Source organism: Cylas formicarius, unplaced genomic scaffold, assembly GCF_029955315.1.
Source record: "Cylas formicarius isolate icCylForm1 unplaced genomic scaffold, icCylForm1.1 PGA_scaffold_3__17_contigs__length_32017465, whole genome shotgun sequence".
Taxonomy (NCBI): Eukaryota; Metazoa; Arthropoda; class Insecta; order Coleoptera; family Brentidae; genus Cylas; species Cylas formicarius.
In genome coordinates, this window is record NW_026844326.1 from 13,113,482 (window position 1) to 13,133,016 (window position 19,535).

General features: G+C 32.4%; 1 protein-coding gene across 2 annotated transcripts; it reads left to right on the top strand.

Annotated features, from left to right (window-relative positions):
- Positions 1-148: 148 nt before the first annotated feature.
- LOC132700203 (uncharacterized) lies at positions 149-17,407 on the top strand. 2 transcript variants are annotated; one of them, XM_060667392.1, is made up of 5 exons: positions 149-709; positions 2,677-2,913; positions 5,440-5,736; positions 16,685-16,822; positions 17,066-17,407. In XM_060667392.1, the coding sequence occupies exons 1-5, from the start codon at positions 380-382 to the stop codon at positions 17,390-17,392; spliced, it is 1,329 nt and encodes a 442-aa protein (XP_060523375.1). In that variant the 5' UTR covers positions 149-379; the 3' UTR covers positions 17,393-17,407. The 2 variants fall into 2 exon arrangements, with proteins under 2 accessions (XP_060523375.1, XP_060523376.1); XM_060667393.1 differs by having other exon boundaries at positions 17,069-17,407.
- The last annotated feature ends 2,128 nt before the right edge of the window (positions 17,408-19,535 follow it).

Sequence of the window (19,535 nt, forward strand, 5' to 3'; positions counted from 1 at the left end):
AATCGATAATTAAATTCTGCCGATCGAATATCTTAAAGGCGATTGTCCCCAACCTGGGCAGGCATTAGCTTTCACCTCTTGGACGTCTGCAAGAACAAGCGACTAGCGCTTTGAAGCAAAAGTTTATTTATTCTTAGTAATTGAACGGTACCGGCGAGTGCAGTGGTCGTGGATATTGATATTATTCCGAGAACGTGAGTTTGAAGAATTCCGCTTCGTGTTTGGTTTATCGCCGCCTCGAAATGTAACCGAACCCTCGCGCGTTTCGTAACTTTATATTATAATGTTTACATCGTAAAATTTCACGATTATTTTTTTTCCGTTTACGATAAACACTTTCTTTCGTTTAATATAAAGTACGTTCAACGAAATTTGAAAAATGAATATAGACGAGCAAATTTCGAAAATGAAAAACCAAGTGGAAGCGCAGCCGCAGGATCGCGAGTCTGAGGACAAATTGGAGAACGAGTCGGAAAGGATCAAAACGTTGGAAACCAACATGACGATTTCCACTAAACTGTCGACTGATCGCTTGATATGCAAAACGCCGCATCAATCCCTTACAGGATCGATCAAGTCGGTAACGTCGAAGAAGAAGTGCAATCCAGACCAAATAATACTGTTCTTGGGTACATTCCAGTTCATATTGGGGTTTCTCATGATGATTTTCGGCATTTTTGTCATCGCACATAAGGCCAGCTTGAGTCAGGTAAGGTACCATAGATAAAACTAAAAAAAATATTTTTAATTATTCTCTTACAAATATTATCTAAATAAGCTACAAAATCAAATTGAATTTACACACTATTCTACAGATAACATCATATTGAGCGTTTTTTGCAATGCTTCCTCTTACATTTTAGATTCTTGAAATCATATAAACCTATACAGATTTATTACTGAAACAAATAAGTCTCTTCCATAACATATCCGTCTTCGAGAATACTCTGTTTAAACTGTTAAAATTATTACGTTATTATTACCTGAAGAGGAATTCTAGCATGGTGATGATATAAACGATTTCAAACTTCAAAAAAATATGCGAACCTAGAAAGAATTGATCAAACTGTCAAACAATAATTTTTAGCGACTGCTACATATTATTGACCTAATTTCAGGTGTAATAACGATTTTTTGCCAAATTTCAATGTTTTGTACATTTGTAAAGGCGCATGTTAATTTTAAATGACATCATCATTTCTCGTTTTAAATTTTCGTTGTATTCGGTGTAACTAACGAGATGGCAAAAATTAATGGACACTAACTTCAAATTTTAATTTACAGTTGCCAACCACGAAATTAACTTCGTAGCTGTAAATTACAAAAAAGTTACAACAAATTGTTGTGACCATCCGTTTCAGATTCGCGTATTAATCAGTAGTGCATGTGATTAAAAAAAAATCCATTACTTTAACTTCACTATTGTCAGTGTTAAAAAGTCATGCTTGTAAATTAGGATTGCCCAGGAAAATCATTTGTAATTAAATTACGAAAATTCGAGAAATAAAAAATTTGGGGCAAATTTTTCCCACGCCTCCCCTCTGTTACCCACCCCTGAAATCAATACTAAGGTTTAGTTCGTTAAATAGAGCCTTAAAAGTTTAGTAGCTGTACCAAATTTTATTTAACACCCTGTATGTTGAAAACTAAAGACGTTTTGGAGCCTAGTTTCTACGAAATTTTATTCTTATTTTGAGTCACAGAATACGTGGTCAAAATATTGACGTCTGATTTCGGGACCGTATATCGATATCGATATTTTAAAGATACCGGCTTCCAAATAACGGTCTTTTATCCTTTCACTGAGAACCACGCTCTTAATATTAGTTATGTTTATATTAGCTTCTGGAATGAAACTTTAGTATTTTATCATCCTTGCATAACCATAACATAAACAAACCACATTAATTTATTATATTATTATTGATTTATTTATATTAGGAATATTACTTACTTGATGGATATGTTTTAGAAATGTTTCTTTAATGGAAGAAAATTAATGTTCATAATTATATTTGTAGTTTATTGTTAAATTCAAAACAGATACAAAATTAGGCACTAAATCACTATATAAATATTATTTTGAATCAGTGATGGACCATAAAAGTCTTTGGAAAGTTGTTTTTAATTTTCCAAAACGCATTTGTAGTTTTTCCTTTACTAGCGCATGTTTTTACATGCCTCTTTTAGCTATGCCAAATTCCAAGCCTCCGATAAATAATGTACTAGAAACCTTTACATTAATTGCTGTTGGTTGTGGGCTTGGCGCAAACTTAGTAACCTTGTTCTCATTCCGATAATATGATATTCGGCAGATTTACCATCGTGTTAAATTACCATCCGAAATGAGCATTTAGTGCAGGTTTGAAACGGGGAACAATTCGTAAAACAAAAGTAGTAATAGAGGAAAAATAAAACACATTTCGGCGCACTGCTTATTGGCACTGAATATGCCAAAGATATTTTTCGTGATAGGTCAACCGATTCAGCTGAAAACGTTACACGTAAATCACTTTTACCATAACAAAATAATTGCTACAGCAAAATAATTTAAGGAGCTGTGGGCTTCGATTATTTGTATACAAGCATGTTCCGACATGAAGAAAAACACTAACAATTGATCACTAAAAATATAGTGCCCATCGGTAGTATAGCGATTCTTTTTATTTGTTTCAGCTTGGAGGCGGAATTTGGGGAGGGCTCCTAGCGATGGCTACTGGAATTGCTGGAGTCTTAGCGTCGGCGAAAAACGTCTGCCCTCTCAAAGACACTGCTCAGAAAGTGGCTCGTACCGTTTTCCTCGCTCTGAGTTTAATAAGCCTGGCCGTTGCTCAATTAATTGTAGTGATAGCTGGTACGGGATTGGCTAGAGATATTAGAAGCGATTACCGGGAACCTTTGAATAATTTTCAGGTATGTCAGCAAATTCTTCCATTTAGTTTAACAATATTTTACTTTTCTACAATAAACATAGCTGACACAAATACCCAAGCAAATAAATTATACATCCATCCATAGACACGTACACGCATACACATTAAACTTTAAACGATCCGTAAAATGATATACTTCGATATGACGTGAAAATGTGCTTTAAGCATTAGACTAAAAATAGCTCTAAATCGTTCTTTTAGTAGATTATTTAAAATTGAAACTGGTAAGTTTCTTTATTTCGATATTTGACAGCATGTAAGCTATAAGTATTATTCGAAAAGAATCGTCTATCTCTATCAACTACTCTCACCTATGAATTTTTCTGTTGCATCCAGTTCTGTATATTGTGCATCCCTGAAAATTATGAAAAACGTTGCCTTGGCTTTTATGATATTTAAAAGACGCAACGGCTTTCGGGAGATGTTTAAATTTATTGGCATATATTCAAAAAATTAGATACTTCTTCATTTGTTTCTTATATAATTTTACTTAACTTACATTACTGATAAATTATGAAAATATATAAAATTGAATACTGCAGTTTTTTGATATCTAAATTTAATTTTCATGACTTTTAGTTGCCTTGGCTTATGCAGTTATAGCACTGAGCTTTATTTTCTTATTAACGATTTCAATTTGAAAATGTGCAGCCCAAATCTATTAAAAATTATCAAATTTATTTCCGTTAGAGAAGAAATTATTTTTTGAATCATTAAACAGTAAAAAAGTTTTGAAATAGTTTTTGAATTAACCCTATGCCGGAAGATTTGCATTTTTCATTCCGCAAAATGTCAAATTTTTTGGTCACCAGCTTTATTCCAACATAACACGAGAACGGTTTTAGTACGGTAATTTCCAGTCGATTAATTTATTTCTCAATTTTTCCAAACCTTTGGCGTGGCAAAAAGTGTTTGGCCAACTGAAAATTACCGGTTCTGGCGTGGTTCCCTATAGTATTGGAGCAATCTTTATTATTATTGGTTTCGTTCGGATATAGATTTAACCTTTTTTCGCGAAATAAGCCACATTACGCGAACATAATAACGTAATTATAAAGACACGATCCTCGGTAATTCGGCACTAAAAAAACATTTATTCGATGCTTAATTGGCAAGGACAGTTCCTCTCAACTTGTTTTATCAAATAGAAAATTTTGAATAAAATATTAATTTTCGTAATCCTATTTTGTCACCTTCCATGTTTAATATGTATTAGAATAAAAATAGTCTCTTCCTGCATTCATAACAAAAAATGGGTTCCAACTGCCTTAAAGAATTTTGAAACCATTAAGTAATTGTAAAGAATATTTATTGGCTGTAATTTAACACTGTCATCAAATAGAAACAGTGAGATTAGAAAGATATTTGGTATGGTACAATTCTTCATAACAACGTTTACAACATATTTGACTAATACTTGAGGCACGTAATTCAACTTGAATGCAATAACTGCCGGGTATCAATCAGACAATAGTTGGTGTTGTAGTCCTTGACATACCCGAAATATTTCACAATGTTCTCATCTAAAAGTTAAAACATTATTTGTTGTCTATAAAGTAACGTTGTTCGCAACCGACGTATAAAAAATTATGAACAAATGAGAAATAAATGAAGGCGGTAATTTGCTAATCCGCGTAGTAGTAGAATATTCATTTCTTTCGAGAGGCGATTTTTTAATTTCAGTCTTGTAATGCAATTAAAACAGCTTCCCTACAAATTTGAATGACATACTTTACCGGCTGCAGCCGGGATGTGAACCGTGTTCTGGAATGAGTCCTTCAATCTTTACGATTTTGTTTATAATTGTTACTTTAACTCTATTATAATTCTATAAAATTAAGTAATTACGTTTAAAAAAATTGTGATGTGATGATAAGAAATGTTATCGTCCCTAAAAGTAATATATAAGCAAAATTAAGTAATTAAAATAGAAGCGAAAACGCGTATTTTGATAATTTGATAAATTAATTCATTTTGAGTTTGACACGTACAGGTTTTTTAAACTTGATGCACTGCCCTGCTATAAAAGGTACAAATTAAAATCATTTGGATACTTGAAAATTTCAAGTCCAAGTGCTGTATTAAAATAAAAAAAATACACTTGGAAAATTATTTTATAGAAGAAGTTAATACAATAATCTTAAATCCTTAACGTGAACTTTTGTCGTTAAAAACATTCTTTTTGTTTTTGTTTGTCGTACATTGTTGTATTAATATTGAATATACAATGAAATACATTCAAAGAATTCATCTGATATATCTAACAAAAAAGGACAAATGTAGCAATAAATGCGTATATACTTTTTAAGTGTTGCACTGAGCCCAAAGTTCACTAATTTTAATTTAAATATACTTTATTTCCATTTTAAACTTGGTTAGTTTGTCGGAAATATATTTCGATACAACACGCTAAGGTCAATTTTAATCCGAAAATTTACAAACGCTATCCGCACCCCTTCTAAATGCATGCATGTCATTTTAATCCAAATTCAATTTAACTTCGTAGATATCGCACGCAATGCCGACAGCTGACTGGGCGACGAATGCTCATCTCTTGTTCAACGTTTGCTTGATAGCGGCATCCAGTCTGGAGTGCATATGCGCTATCCTGTCAGCGTACAAAAGTTCCAGAGAACTATGTCCTTGCTTCAAAAAGGAAGAGGAGTATTACCAGGATAATATCAACATGCATCGAAGCCACGCTATCGTGAGTTCCTGGCTAGGGAAGCACAGTCGCACTCATTCTCCACAACCGATCTACGTAGTTACGGGACCTCCATCTAGCTTAAGTCGAGGAAGCAAGGTAAGCGCTACTTATATCATATCGTTATTCGTCATTTATTGATCGGCTCTTCAAATGACCGACGACTGTGTCGTAATAAGTGGGGGGCTTCTATGTTAGTGTACACAGATGCACCAACACTTCTATCAAAAACAATTACCTCTAAATTACCACTGATTACTGATTACTGAATTACTTTAGCCGCCTCACTTTTTTCGCCAATTAACCAACAATATAATGTGCAAACAACAGAGAGGCTGGAAGCAACTTTAAAGAAGATCAATGTCCACACCACTAGGAAATTTTAATTTATTTAATTCGTAAACTACTAAATAACAACTGACTTTATTAAGATTTACTTAAATTATACATGTAAACAAGTACAAACGGCATGACCGGAGGTGTGGTAATATATAATTGGGACGGCAAAATACTGGAATCAGTCGAAGCAAGGATAGTTCAAGATGTGACGAAACTTATTAAAGCATCGGACAATATTTCTTTAATCATCTTTCTAAGCTGACTTCATTTAAAAATTTTGTACTGAATGGGGGATGTTATTAGATAGGCGATACATTGAGTAGGTGAAACTTCTCTTAAACGTAGCTGACTCATGATGCGTAGAAGTAATATACCCACGGATATTTCATTATCAATTTTCGAATATATCGTTCTTCATAGTAGAGATTATTTTTTGATTTCTAGAGGACCTAAGTACAAAGTATTTCTCGACATATTTTTAGAATCAGCCATGCTTTGAATATAAATTATTTTCATTATTTCCTTAATTAACATAACATTACAACTATTATTTCAGTGATTATTACTATAATTCAACTAGTTACTTGTAATTACCACTTCCCTCTCAAATTTCTACTAATGATCACGATTGTGTACCCTAAATTACCATCCCTTCTTTTGACTAGAAGAACATCTTTCATAGATATTGTTGTTCATATGTCCATTTCAAATGTATTGTCGATAAGTTACCAACTGTACATTTTGCGCATTCCTTTAAAACTAGCTTAAAATGAGACGATTTCTACACAATAATCCTCCAGTCGGTGCCGATATTGTTATTCTTCGCGCAGAACCTGCATGTGACACAGTTTCACAACATGATAATGCTGCAGGCGTAAGTAAAAGTTAATAAATATTTACTAAAGCCAATAACCTAAAAGCAAACTGAAAAAAGCGAGAACGTACGTTTCATTCAGGTTCATATCGACGCGACTTTTAACATAATAAAATTTTATGTTTTATAGTTATTATGAAGAAGGGGAAATTTAGGCAGACTGGATTTTAAGAGTTTGAGCGTCTTAACAGTTCCTGTTCATGTTCGTGGTAATTGGAGATAGAGACAGTATACTAATACCAAAATATTAAATTACTTTCTTTAATGGAGGCTGGAATACACAGCCATAACAGTTTTCCGCAGACTTCCGGACGATCTCAGCAGAGAGAATAATTTAAATAAATTAAAAAAAAAGGTGATAGTCAATTTTACAGGATTTTAAATTCATAATTAGTAGATTAAGTGTATGAGCTTAAACGTATATTTTAGAAGTTTAATATTTGTATACCACAGAATCTGGTTGCTTTCAGGTAGTCTGAGGGGCTAGCTCTGGATTTGTGCAGAGCCTTATTTCTCTGTAAAGCTTGTTAGCACTAAAGGACTTACTTATTTATTACTTACATACTTAGTATTAGATGAAAACAACCATTGAATGCAAAAAAAAATTCAGTTTTGAAAACAATTACCTTTGTATGTGGAAAATGAAAGTTTTTTTTATTAATATTATTTATTTCTTTTATTGCAGCAAATTAACCTGACCTTCCTCTTACATTAAATTCTTGCCCAATAAATTTTATCCTAGTTACATACACATTTCTAGGTCTATCAAACGTTGAAAACAATTCGATCTCATAACAATTACTAGTGTAAGAATTATTTGAATGTTTGAGTCAAAATGGATTTTCTTGTTAGATACAATATCTACTACTAAATTTTTTCAAAATTAATTTTCTTTCCAATTTTCTTATAACTTCTATATTATCTTATTTTATTATATAGTTAAATTATTTTATTTATTGTTGTTCTGCTTTTTTAAATTTCTAATATGATCCATTATGGTGTAGTTGGGTAAATCGGTCTTTTTAAATAAAATTCATTAAAGTTTTCAAAATAAAACCTCTTGTTTAGTTAAAAGATATTCTCACTGGTGATTATTTCATCTAATTTTTCTGTTTTTAGATTATTTTTTCTTTCTATCGCTAATTTGTTTTATATTATCGAAATACGTCGGTTTAAATGCCTCTTTTTGAACTGTTAATCGGCACACCCCACATATTTTCTTGGGTTTTGCGTTTTTATTTAGAATTATCTGAAAAAAAGTTTTTATCTAAACCTGCCTTTTTCCGTACTTTTTGAAGTCGATGCCATTAAAAGCCACTGTCATGAAATCGCCTCTTTAATTATTTTTTTTCTGTTGCGCTGTTCACTTGCGCTTCTGGTAATCAAAACAAACAAAAAATACAATTTAGGGGACATACGTTTAATTACGTACAAGAAAACGGTTAATATTAATTGAATTTGCACTTTCTCTACTTCTGCAGGCATACCGTGTAAGCCGATAGCGCAAACCGTATCTTCACATTTTTTCTGTCCATAAAACCGCAGTAATTGCCTCTGCAGACGAGCAAGGAAATCGTTCTTAGAATACATAAATGATTTATCATAAAATTCTTAATCCTACTTTCTCTGTAAGGTTTAATAGAAAACGCCGGGGCATCTGCAGATTGAGTCGATTTGATTCTATAAGTTTTTAGTGCTAATTGTGCTAACGCTCTGCTGGTTCCTGCATAGGCTGCAGACACGGTAGTTATTAACGTCGGTAGTGGTATATTTATTACTTACTATTTCGGTAGAAAGGTTGACTAATGAAAACATTGAAATGAAAGAGTTACATTCAACCTTGCCTTTCTTGTTTTTCGTAAATCGCGTTTTATTCGGAATCAGGTTTTATTGGTCGGCCAAATACAAGTGTGTTCCGCTGGTAAAACCTCCATTACTGTGGGAAATTTTTCTTTATTAAACCAGATGTATATCTGCTGGCGTAGTATTAAAAGGCCCTCGCGGAAAAATAATATATTTTTCAATAACGATAATAGCGAGAAATACACGTTATTAGGTCAATTTCATATTCGATTATAATCAGTTTCTTGCCTCGTTATTAACTTCAATCGCTTTGATAGTCAAACAAAGAAGCGTTTGTTGTTCCGTATTACGTTACGTCACAAATTTCGCATTCGTAAATATTTTAAATTTAATTGGTTCGGTTTATTCCATTTTTATTGTGACGAAAGTCTTCAATGTTTATGTAAATGGCGCGAAAGTTAATAAATTACAATTTATCTCGCCATTTTGCAACTTGTTTTATAACTCGGGGCGGTTTTCGGAGCAAAGATGCCAGTGCCTCTGCAATATCTAACTCGAACATCAAAATAAGGAAATTATTTAAAACTTATTATTTTGCTTTAAAATTTTAAAACATTTTTAAATTTTTTATACATTACAAACCTATACCATACATTATTACACTACGGTATTCGCTATGTGTATGATGCCTAGTAGCGCCGCCCACGGAAAAGAAGGAATTACAGCACTCCAATTTTATCATTGTCTTTACGTGTTAATTTATAAATAAAACAATTAACAATAAATTTTGAGATGGATAAGTAGTATAAAGTGATTTAAACGAAAGGTACGTGAAAATTATATATTAACATTTTTTTTTCTGTAATTAAAACGTGTAACAAACAAATAATAATAGTTTTTTTATTGACAGCATAACCTGAAAATATGGCATCGGTAATATTGCAGACCGGGTTTGAAAATATCTCCCATTCAATTAATTTTCACTGCAGGTACGCTAGAAAAAGGAAAAAAAATTGCTTTTTGTCATATTAAACATATTGAAGAATACGTTGGTGGCAATATTAACAATAAGTTAATTGCTAAATGCATTCGGCAAACGTCCGTCACTGAAACACCATATATTTTACAGATTACAGAAAAAAAATTGTCAAACTTTAAAAGTGGCTTTTTTACTTGATTCTTTAATTTTTTTAGCTGAATAGTAAAAGGGAGGTGGTACATGCTCAATGTACTTGCATTGCCAAAGAAACTGGCGAATGCAAACATATTGCGGCATTTATCCACCAAATAAAGAATGACCGGAGTGTGTCTAAAACGAGTGTTCAGCAGGAGTGGGGATTTCATCAATGAATCATTTAGCAAAAGAAAAATATTCTCGAGGAGCTACGGTAAATGATCTTTTTCCTCAAAAAGTGCTTAAAAATCCTCCTCAGCCACTGCACTTGACTTTGGAAGACTTTGACGATATCGAATGCCCAATTAAAAAAAGGTTAAAAGTCGATCATATTAGTGAGGAAGAACAAGTCTGTACGGTGGTCATGAATATATGTCTCGAAGAACGACAGGTAGAACTAATATCAGAGTGTACGAAAAAGGTGATTGCTTGTCTTTTAAAGAGTGCTGGTCAGTATATCACCATAGGAAAAGACAAGTTGGCTCTGTCATCTGAGATAGCACAGTTTTACAGAGACCGGATACTATTAGACAGTAAAGAAGTTTTCACATTGTGTTTACAAACCACACAACAATGGGAGACGGTAAAATGGTTTGAAGCAAGACGTGTACGCATAACGGCCAGCGCAAAAGCTCATAAGATACAATCAATAACTCGCACTTCAGCTGAATCTTTACTACAGGATTTTCTGCATCCGAAAAGTTTAAATTATGGAATTCAAAATGAGGAAAAGCTCGCGAAAATTTCAAATTGGATTATTTGTGTCTCCCAAACAGGCCTGGTTAGGAGTCTCAGTAGATGGAATAGTAGTCAGTGACGGCATGGTAACTAAAATAGTCGAAATAAAATGTCCAATATCATCATGCAAATCGAAACCAATATGGGATAAAGAAACGAAAAAATTTAATGTCGGCTATATTGAAACTGCAGCTACAGGAAAAGTCCAATTAAAAAAAACATATTTATTATGTTATATATTATATTATTTACGAAGGTTGAATTCATTTCTTCATGAAAATCAATCTGTACAGCAACATCTTTAAACCGCGGTTGCAGTGAGTCAATAATAACTTCACTACATTGCTGTATATCCATATGATCATTCAGGTTATCGGTATCCTTATTGTCGTTGAGGTCATCGTTACGTGTTCTTATATTAACAAGCTTAGTGTTGTCCATTTCGGAACCATTTGAATTTTGACTTCTCCGCATTGCTCTCGCGAATCTGTAATCGAGAAATCCTATATTTTTTAGTAAAATGAACATCTACGATTCAATTAATTTTTCATATCATCCTCTGTACAAACGTGGGTCTACTGATCTCGGTCCAAAAATTATGTACAAAATTACTGTTAACGTTACTAATTGTCAATCCGATATATCGATTACAATTTTACGAAACCAATAGAGAAACTTCTTGAAATGTACGTGGTTTACTCAATAAATATTACATTAAGGACAAATGAAAAATTTTACAACCAACTAAACGGCAAATGTAAAGCAAAAAATATAGTTTTTCGTTGAAAAAAAATTTTGCGATTTTTTTTGTTTTTTTAATGTTAATTACATGGCCGGGGCAAAACATACCCACGTTTATAAATCAAGGTTTAATAAATAGAAAAATTACCTGCTTTGTGCTTGTACTTGCTCTGATTTATTTATTTTTGGTTTTCCGTAATATTTTTCAGGAAATATTGTTGGGAAATATGCAGGGCTATTAGGATGCTCCGACTTTTTACCTCCTACAAAATGTTGACTGCAAATACATGATCTTAAACTAGGTTCCCAAGAACTTTCGTCACGACTACAGAAAATTGAATAATCATTTTTACAAATTTATATCAATAAATTCTGAATCAGTTATTAGGATAATCATGGTCTTACTTACTTGATTCTTTTCATAGCTTTAACCCACTTTACTCTCTTTTCGAGGTTATAGCCTTACGTGGGGAATTTATAAAATTTTATGTTGTTTAAGTCTTCATTAACACAGCAGCCAGGAACACAACAAGTATTTCCTAATCGCCTCGTTCTAACCATTTTTTATTTATAATTAAAAACCGTTTAAAATTATTTATATTTTCACTTTTAATCACACTACTCATTAGAGTACGAAAATTTGGAGTGCAAAGATTCGACTGACGCTCACGAGGATCGCTGGCATCCAATTTTTCCTTGACCACGCCCCCCCACACAGAGCCTATAACACAGTTGAATTTTTGAATATATTGTTTTTTTTTTCATTAATTAATTAACGATGTTTTTCTAACCAAATTACCACAAAAACTTTCTTAGCCACAAGGTGTCATGTGAATCCAAGCTAAAACTTTACATAGCCAGAAAACGTCAAATGAACCCAAGCTAAAGATTTACATTTGGACTTGATGTTTATTTTGAGACAGTGGCGTTACATTATTGTTCATATATTAATAATTACTAGGTCCTGACATACACATTACCACCTAGGAGGAAACATCTTTATTGTGCAGCAAACAAATGCTTATTTTGTATATTAAAATCATCCTTTAATCTAGACCAATAGACACCGTGACTCAATCAATATATGATAGATAAAATAATTAGTTCACACTTTATTAAGTTTCTGTGAATTTTTATTGATAAAATCCTTGAGGTCAAAATATATATATACTTTATTTATCACTGTTTATTTATTTATTTTATAACTCTTTGTAGATGTTGTATATAAACAATTAAACATTTTTAAAATTAATAATAATAGCTACATATTTTGAATTTTAATACATTGTTGCTAATTTATTGTGGAAAGAGTTTCACATATTCAGATACCCAGATTTTTATTAATTTGATCATGTCCATCATGTTTAATGTTGCATTTGCTTTAAACTGCTATTTTATTTGTTATTATAAGGCCCAGTGCACAGACAAACACCAACAAGAGCAGAAAAAAATTTAACTGTCAACCCCGTTTTTCACAATGACTCGAAAATCTAAAACGGCAAGCCGCAAATTTATTATGCTGCCGAAACTAATTTTCCGTTCTAATAAGCTTTCACTGTATGCTTATGCATTACATCGTCGTACTTTGTTTGGCCGAAAGTGAAAATGATTTGCCGAATGCAGTTCGGATGCTTAAAAAACAATCAGTTGCGAAAATACGATATAATCACTTCCCACGTATGGCGCTTAAACCTTGCTCAAACTTAGGACCATGTTCGGAGGGATTTCAAAGCACGCACTTGCTCATATTTGAATAATTAATTATACTATACAAAAATTTCGTTAATAATTAGCCACATTTAAAGCGGGGATAGTATTAATTAGTTTTGGTATACCCGTATTAAATTGCAATAATATTATACATGTCTGCCGTAAGTATGATTGCCAGGAGGCCCGCAATTTCTATAAGCATTATGTGAAATAAATAAAATTTCTATAACTATAGCAATAAATAACGGTTCAAAACTAAATTTAAAAAATATTTAAATTGCCGAAATAGCAAAAAGGTTCGACCGCTGGGTGCATGAAAATTGCCACGAATGAAAAAACTTATTGAATTATATCAGTGTAAGTACATCTTGTTAAGTTCTTCATCTTAATATTTTAAGTTTATGAAATAATCACAAAGAATGAAGATATATGAAAATAGTAGAGAAGGTCGACTTCCAACACTTGCACACCCATGCAAAAAACTAAATTATCAAATTAAGAGAAACGATACAAACTGCAAATAATAAATAGCGTTTCCGACAATGTTTAATGAAGAATGATTTAAAGTAACACATTGCGCACTACTGATCAGTGTATCGTTGAGAATTTTGGAGTGAGAAATAGAGTAAAAAATTTAATACATCAGAATTCTAATATTTATTCTGAAAATATATTTCGTTTATTATTTGAACTTGTTGTTGTTGTCAACGAAGGTAGATGAAAGAAAACAGCAAACCTTAAAAAAAATTGTTTAATCTAAGAGAAAATTTAAAAAAAAACAGCAATTAAAAAATAAAAAGTAAAACATGCTGCAAAATGATGTCTGAAGTTGTTGTTATTGTTGTTAACGAAAGTAGGTGAAAGAAAACAGCAATCCTTAAAAAAAATTGTTTAATCTAAAAAGTAAAACATGCTGTAAAATGATGTTTGAAGTTGTGGTTGTTAACGAAAGAAAACAGCAAACCTTACAAAAATTGTTTAATCTAAGGAAAAATGCAAAAAAACAGCAATTAAAAAATAAAAAGTAAAACATGCTGTAAAATGATGTAACAATTGATCAGAACTGAATAACCATACATACATACATGTAAACAATAGAAAAACTTATTTTCACTTCATAATTTTATAATTGAAGAATACTATATAATAATATAACAATAAGGCAGATTTACACTAATCTCGCTCCAATGATGAGATTGTATAATTCCACAAAGTAACACAAATATTAGTTCATAATACATAACTTCTCTAGTAAACAGTTCACAAAAACTTATTCTGCGTCATATTCAAGGAACCTTAACCAGAGATCTCGCTTAGAGACATTAGACCAATTCAGTACTTTGGATTCTTTAATAGATAGATATAGATATTCAAGTTAGTAGTAATTAGTAATCGCTGTTGACGGGTATTAGCTGATCGTTGAATAATAACGAATTTTAACCGCAAGCAGAGTCTTAAATATATTTTATTTTTTATATATAAAATTGATCGATTGGACCATACAAAGTAAAAAACAAATTTGTGTGAAGAATGATTCATTTTTCAAGGAAACTTCCACAGGCTTCTTCAAAGCTTAACTTAACTTAAATAGTAAGAATGATTAGTTTTTCTGGGATATCAGAACGGGAGTCAAAAGACCTTTTGATTGTATCGCCCGGCAAACAAAACGCGTAAAATCAAAGAAGTGAAAGTGTTTACAAAGAATCGCATATTTGAAAGAACGTTCCCCTACACGCCATCGGCAACGTGATATTCACGCTATACAGAATGTTTCTGCGACGCTGTCCGTAGACAATACACACACACCTGCCCGTTGTTTGCTTCTTTCACTTTCAGAATCACACGGTGTGACATATGTTTTACACGTTTAATGCATATTTCCTTCTGCCGCAACAAAACGCTTAGCCCATCCCGTTTGCCATTTGCATTTACTAAATGCGAGGCGGCATTGAAATCACTTCCCTTTTCCTTTGTTGCGTTTTTTTTTCCTAAGCACTCGGAATGTGACTCTTTTTTGTGGCTGAGACCGAGATTTTTCCGCCACGTCTAATCTATCGATCGTTGTAAGGCGTTGTTCCAATCAAGTTAGTTTTTCGATTCCAGAAGCCGTTATCGAAAAACTATCGCAATCCAATTATCAAACTTTACATGAGTAAAGTTCACTTCATAGTGAAATTACTCGTAATTAATCGAATGTCCTAATAATGACAACGAGGTACAATATTAAGGATGCAGATGATCCCACAAATTCGGCAGAGTTCGTAATTTATTTATTTACTTATATTGATCTTTCCCTCAGTTTAATATTGATCTCCAATAAGTTTTGCTTATATTTAATTTTTTGTTGTATTTAGGTTTCTACTAACCCAGATCTTCTTTCTTAAAACAATGATTTTATACTCCCCAATTATATAATCGAACTTAAGGAAGTACATTCAACTACTCAAAACAAAGGGTAATAAAAGTTGTCGACTATCAAATACAAATTTGGGAATTTCGTTCTTAAATCTACTTCTTATAGTAATCAATCTTAGTTAAAAAGGCTACATATTATATAACGTAGGTCAAAATTATTTTTATAAAATTCATTTCTAGATTGATTGAGTTTAAAGTTTATTCTGATAAATATAGCGACAAACCATGTAGACTTAAGCCAAGCGAATGTCGTTAACTTTTTTCCTATAAAGAAGATTTGTTGGAGACTATAGCATCTCGTTAATAAAAGTTGCTCAGTTTAACATGGTCTTAGAAAATTGATTTGTAGAATAAATACTTAAACTTTTTTATTGAGAATGTGGCACTTCAAATTTGTATTAATAAACAAAACCATTACTGTTTTTGCTTTCGAAATTTGTTGATTTAACCAGTATCCGTTAAGAAGCAGGACGATCAACAATAGTCTTTAAAAATCCTTTTTTTATTTATATTAAAAGGTCCCCCTTTTCCCAAAAATATCATTTTCTGCAAAAACAATGCAACGATATGATTTGTTTATATCAATGTCAATAACCCAGTGGCACCGCATCCCAATATCTCTATCCTAAGCTAAAATATGAATTACTGTACCTCACTGGGGGGTTTTTGGAGATTTGAAAACTACCTTTTGATATTTCGATAAAGGAGTGTCTTGAAATTAATTTGAAAATGGATGCCCAAAATGATAATGTTTAATGTTTTTTTCATTTCTTGAGTATCCACTATCATTTTGTCACTTCTTTAATAATGTAACATTCAACATCTCTGTTTCATTGAACAATGTATACATTTCTCTATATGGTCATTACAATAGAAACGAAATGCTAAACTTCAAATTTACAACAACAAAAATTCATTGGTAATCAATGAATCGAGTATAGATTGTTGATATATTTGCCAATAAGTCCAACTATTTGCGCTCTCGACGTTGATTTCAACATTATTATTGATTATTATATATTATATATGCTTCATTATTATGACATTGTGATTTTAAATTTGAATTAAAAAAATCATTAACTGTTATCCACTAATTACAAATATTTTTGAAATCAAACTCAATGAAAAAATACACTGGCACTGTTAGAAACACCGTATGCCAGTTTTTTATTTGCTTTGAGGATAAAAATTATGCCGCGGAATTTTGATTTTCAAAGCCAAGCATATTTTTTAGCCTTTGTTTACCATTTCAGTTATCTGGAGGTTTGCCTATGCCGATGTACGCGTATCCCGCCCCCATGGTTCAACCACAAATAGTAAGTTATCCAATGATTCCAGCCCCATTAGGACCTGTACCGTCACCAATCGTAACTTCACTGCCAAATAGAAAAGTAAGTATTCAAGTCACCTTTGCGCCCTTTGTACAGTTAAATTTTCCCGCGTAGACAGTAAGTCTATATTTTTGTTTTATAAAATCCTTCAGGTTGCTGCAGAAATATCAGGTAATACCGAATCACTAATAGGCCCCTGAATATATTGAACCACTGTAGTGATAACTAGACGTTCTCCCTTTCATATCCAGAAAAGTTTTGCTCCTCGGTTGGAAATAAATAAATTGATTTTAATTTTGTTAGCAGATGATCAGAGTTCACAAACGGTACAAATCCGTGTCGAAATCGAAATCCAGGAGCAGGGAGAGGAGCAAAGAGCCCACTTCGAGAAGATCAAGATCGAAATCCCTATCCGCAGAACGACAGATGCCAGAACAGGAAGTGGTGATGACTTACACCGGTCTTGATAGAGCGATGGCAGAAAAATTCATCGACATTTGCGAAACCAAGAACACGAGCCTATGCAGCGACACTAGCTGCAGCACCTGCCAAAGTCCATGCGATTGCTCGACTGGATGTAATTCCAACAGCGATGCGAATTCCCAAGATGGTCTAGTCAACAAAACGTAAATCCATCAGCAGCTTTCACCGAGGTGTGGTGTTTCCAATTTTGATGGTTAAACTTTTGAAATGGATATCAAAGCTATAGATTAAGATTGTTAACTTAGCTCGACTGCCAACAAAACCCCACTTTTTTATGTAGGGTAATAATAGTGTTATCTAATACTATACAGTTTGTAATGTACAAACGATTAATACCTTATACTTGCAACAAAGTATGTTAGTAAAGTTAGTAAAGACGGTTTATGCTCAGAGTTGTCACATATATAGGTAAGGAAAATGTGATATATTTTCTGCGAATTGGTCAAGTGCACACTTCATAATTTGAGCATGCATGGGCGACATTTTGATAACTAAAAATATTGCACAAGTCAGTTCAATTCTTGTCCTATTAATGAGGATTAAGGCCCGTTCCCGCACTACTTAAAAAAAAGGTTTTTGCAGGTAGGCAAAAATATTTACTTATATTTAAACCATTATATAAGATTTTAGGACATAACGCTGGATATTTAGTTTCTGCTTCAAAGCTTTTCCCGAAGAAGCAGAATTCAAACAAAATAAGGCGTCCAAAACCTAAAATTTTTAATTCGGAATGGAAAGAACTAAAAATATATACGAGTTTATTTGCAACAAAAACCACGATGAATGTTCATATCAAATTTCTAATGAAGCACTTTCATTTCAGAAACTGTTCACTTAACAGACTTTATTTCAATAATTGCTCAGAGTTATTTTTTATATTTGCCTACACCTACAGGAGTGGAAGTCACCGAGAAAAACTTTTAATAAAAAAGTTGTACAATTGTTGCAATATTATCTTTTAGACTTGTAACAAGCAAGCAGTAGCGAGTTTATTTGTAAATATATAATATATAATTTGTTATGAGGAAAGATCTTTTTCTGCTGATTTTAAAAATGTATAGATTGTTGATATTACGATAAGCCGTTCTTGAATGAAAAGCTTTAAGTAGTTCGTCTTTTTTTTTTCAATTAATTAACCGATAATACCAAAAACTCTAAAGAACATAATCTCAAACTATAATAAAACCGATAACAACGATAAATAAACGAACAATAATGAAAATATAACGTAAAGAAAATGGCCGGGTTTTTTATATATCAACCACGATTTTAAAAACATTATGTAATATTATCTCTCATTTTTTCATGAATTGCATTCAAAATAAAGTCTGGATCCTTATTGAGCATGAATATGTCTTCTTCAATTCTTTGGCTCAAGGTCTGTCATTGTATACTCGGTGTTTTAAATCCTCATGGAAAAATATCAACAGGGTTTAAATCCGGTCAGTGCCCATCATGTTGCCAAACAGGAAGGGGGTTGGCGAACTGGAATGCCTTCTAAATAATATTCCCGTCAGGTCAGAGATCCATCAAGACAAATCGGTCCGATTATTTGGTTGGCTGGTATGATACACCACACAGGAACAGATCTACGACCCTGTATTTTTACTGGTTGAATTTTATGTGGGTTTTCATTTACCCAATAATGCTTTTGATCCGATTAAACATTCCTGCCGTCGTGAATTTTTCCCAAAAAAATCGAGATTTTATACACCTCGACATTTCTTGACAATATTTGTAACCTTTGAATATTATTTCCTTCAGATAAGCCTTGAACCGGAATAAATGTATAGGGTTTATATTTATAATATTTTAAAGATGACTGAATCTGGTGACGTGACATTCCCAATTGTGCAGCAACAATTGAGATTGAACTTTCGAGATTTTCTAAAAAATTATATGCAATTAATATTATTATTAATTATTATTCATTCTTCTTCTTCATTTCTAATAACGGTTAGACTCAGACTTTTGGTTTCATTAAATTGCGGATTACGAATAACGCGTTTGATTGTGTCATCTGACGGTAACCGTTGAACTGCAGCTGTTCTATTGTTATTGGAATAAAAAAGACGAACTACATGAAGTTTTTCTCAGTAAACCATTTTCCTAACTATGGTTCGATTTAAAGTAAAGCGACCCTGAACGCCTGGGCAACTCGATCAACATCTATTTAGTTAATCAAAAATTTAAACTTAAATAATTCAAGAATGGCTTATCCAAATATCAACAATCTTGAATCAGGAGAAAAAGATCTTTCGTCGTAACGGAAAATGTATAAGGTGTTCCA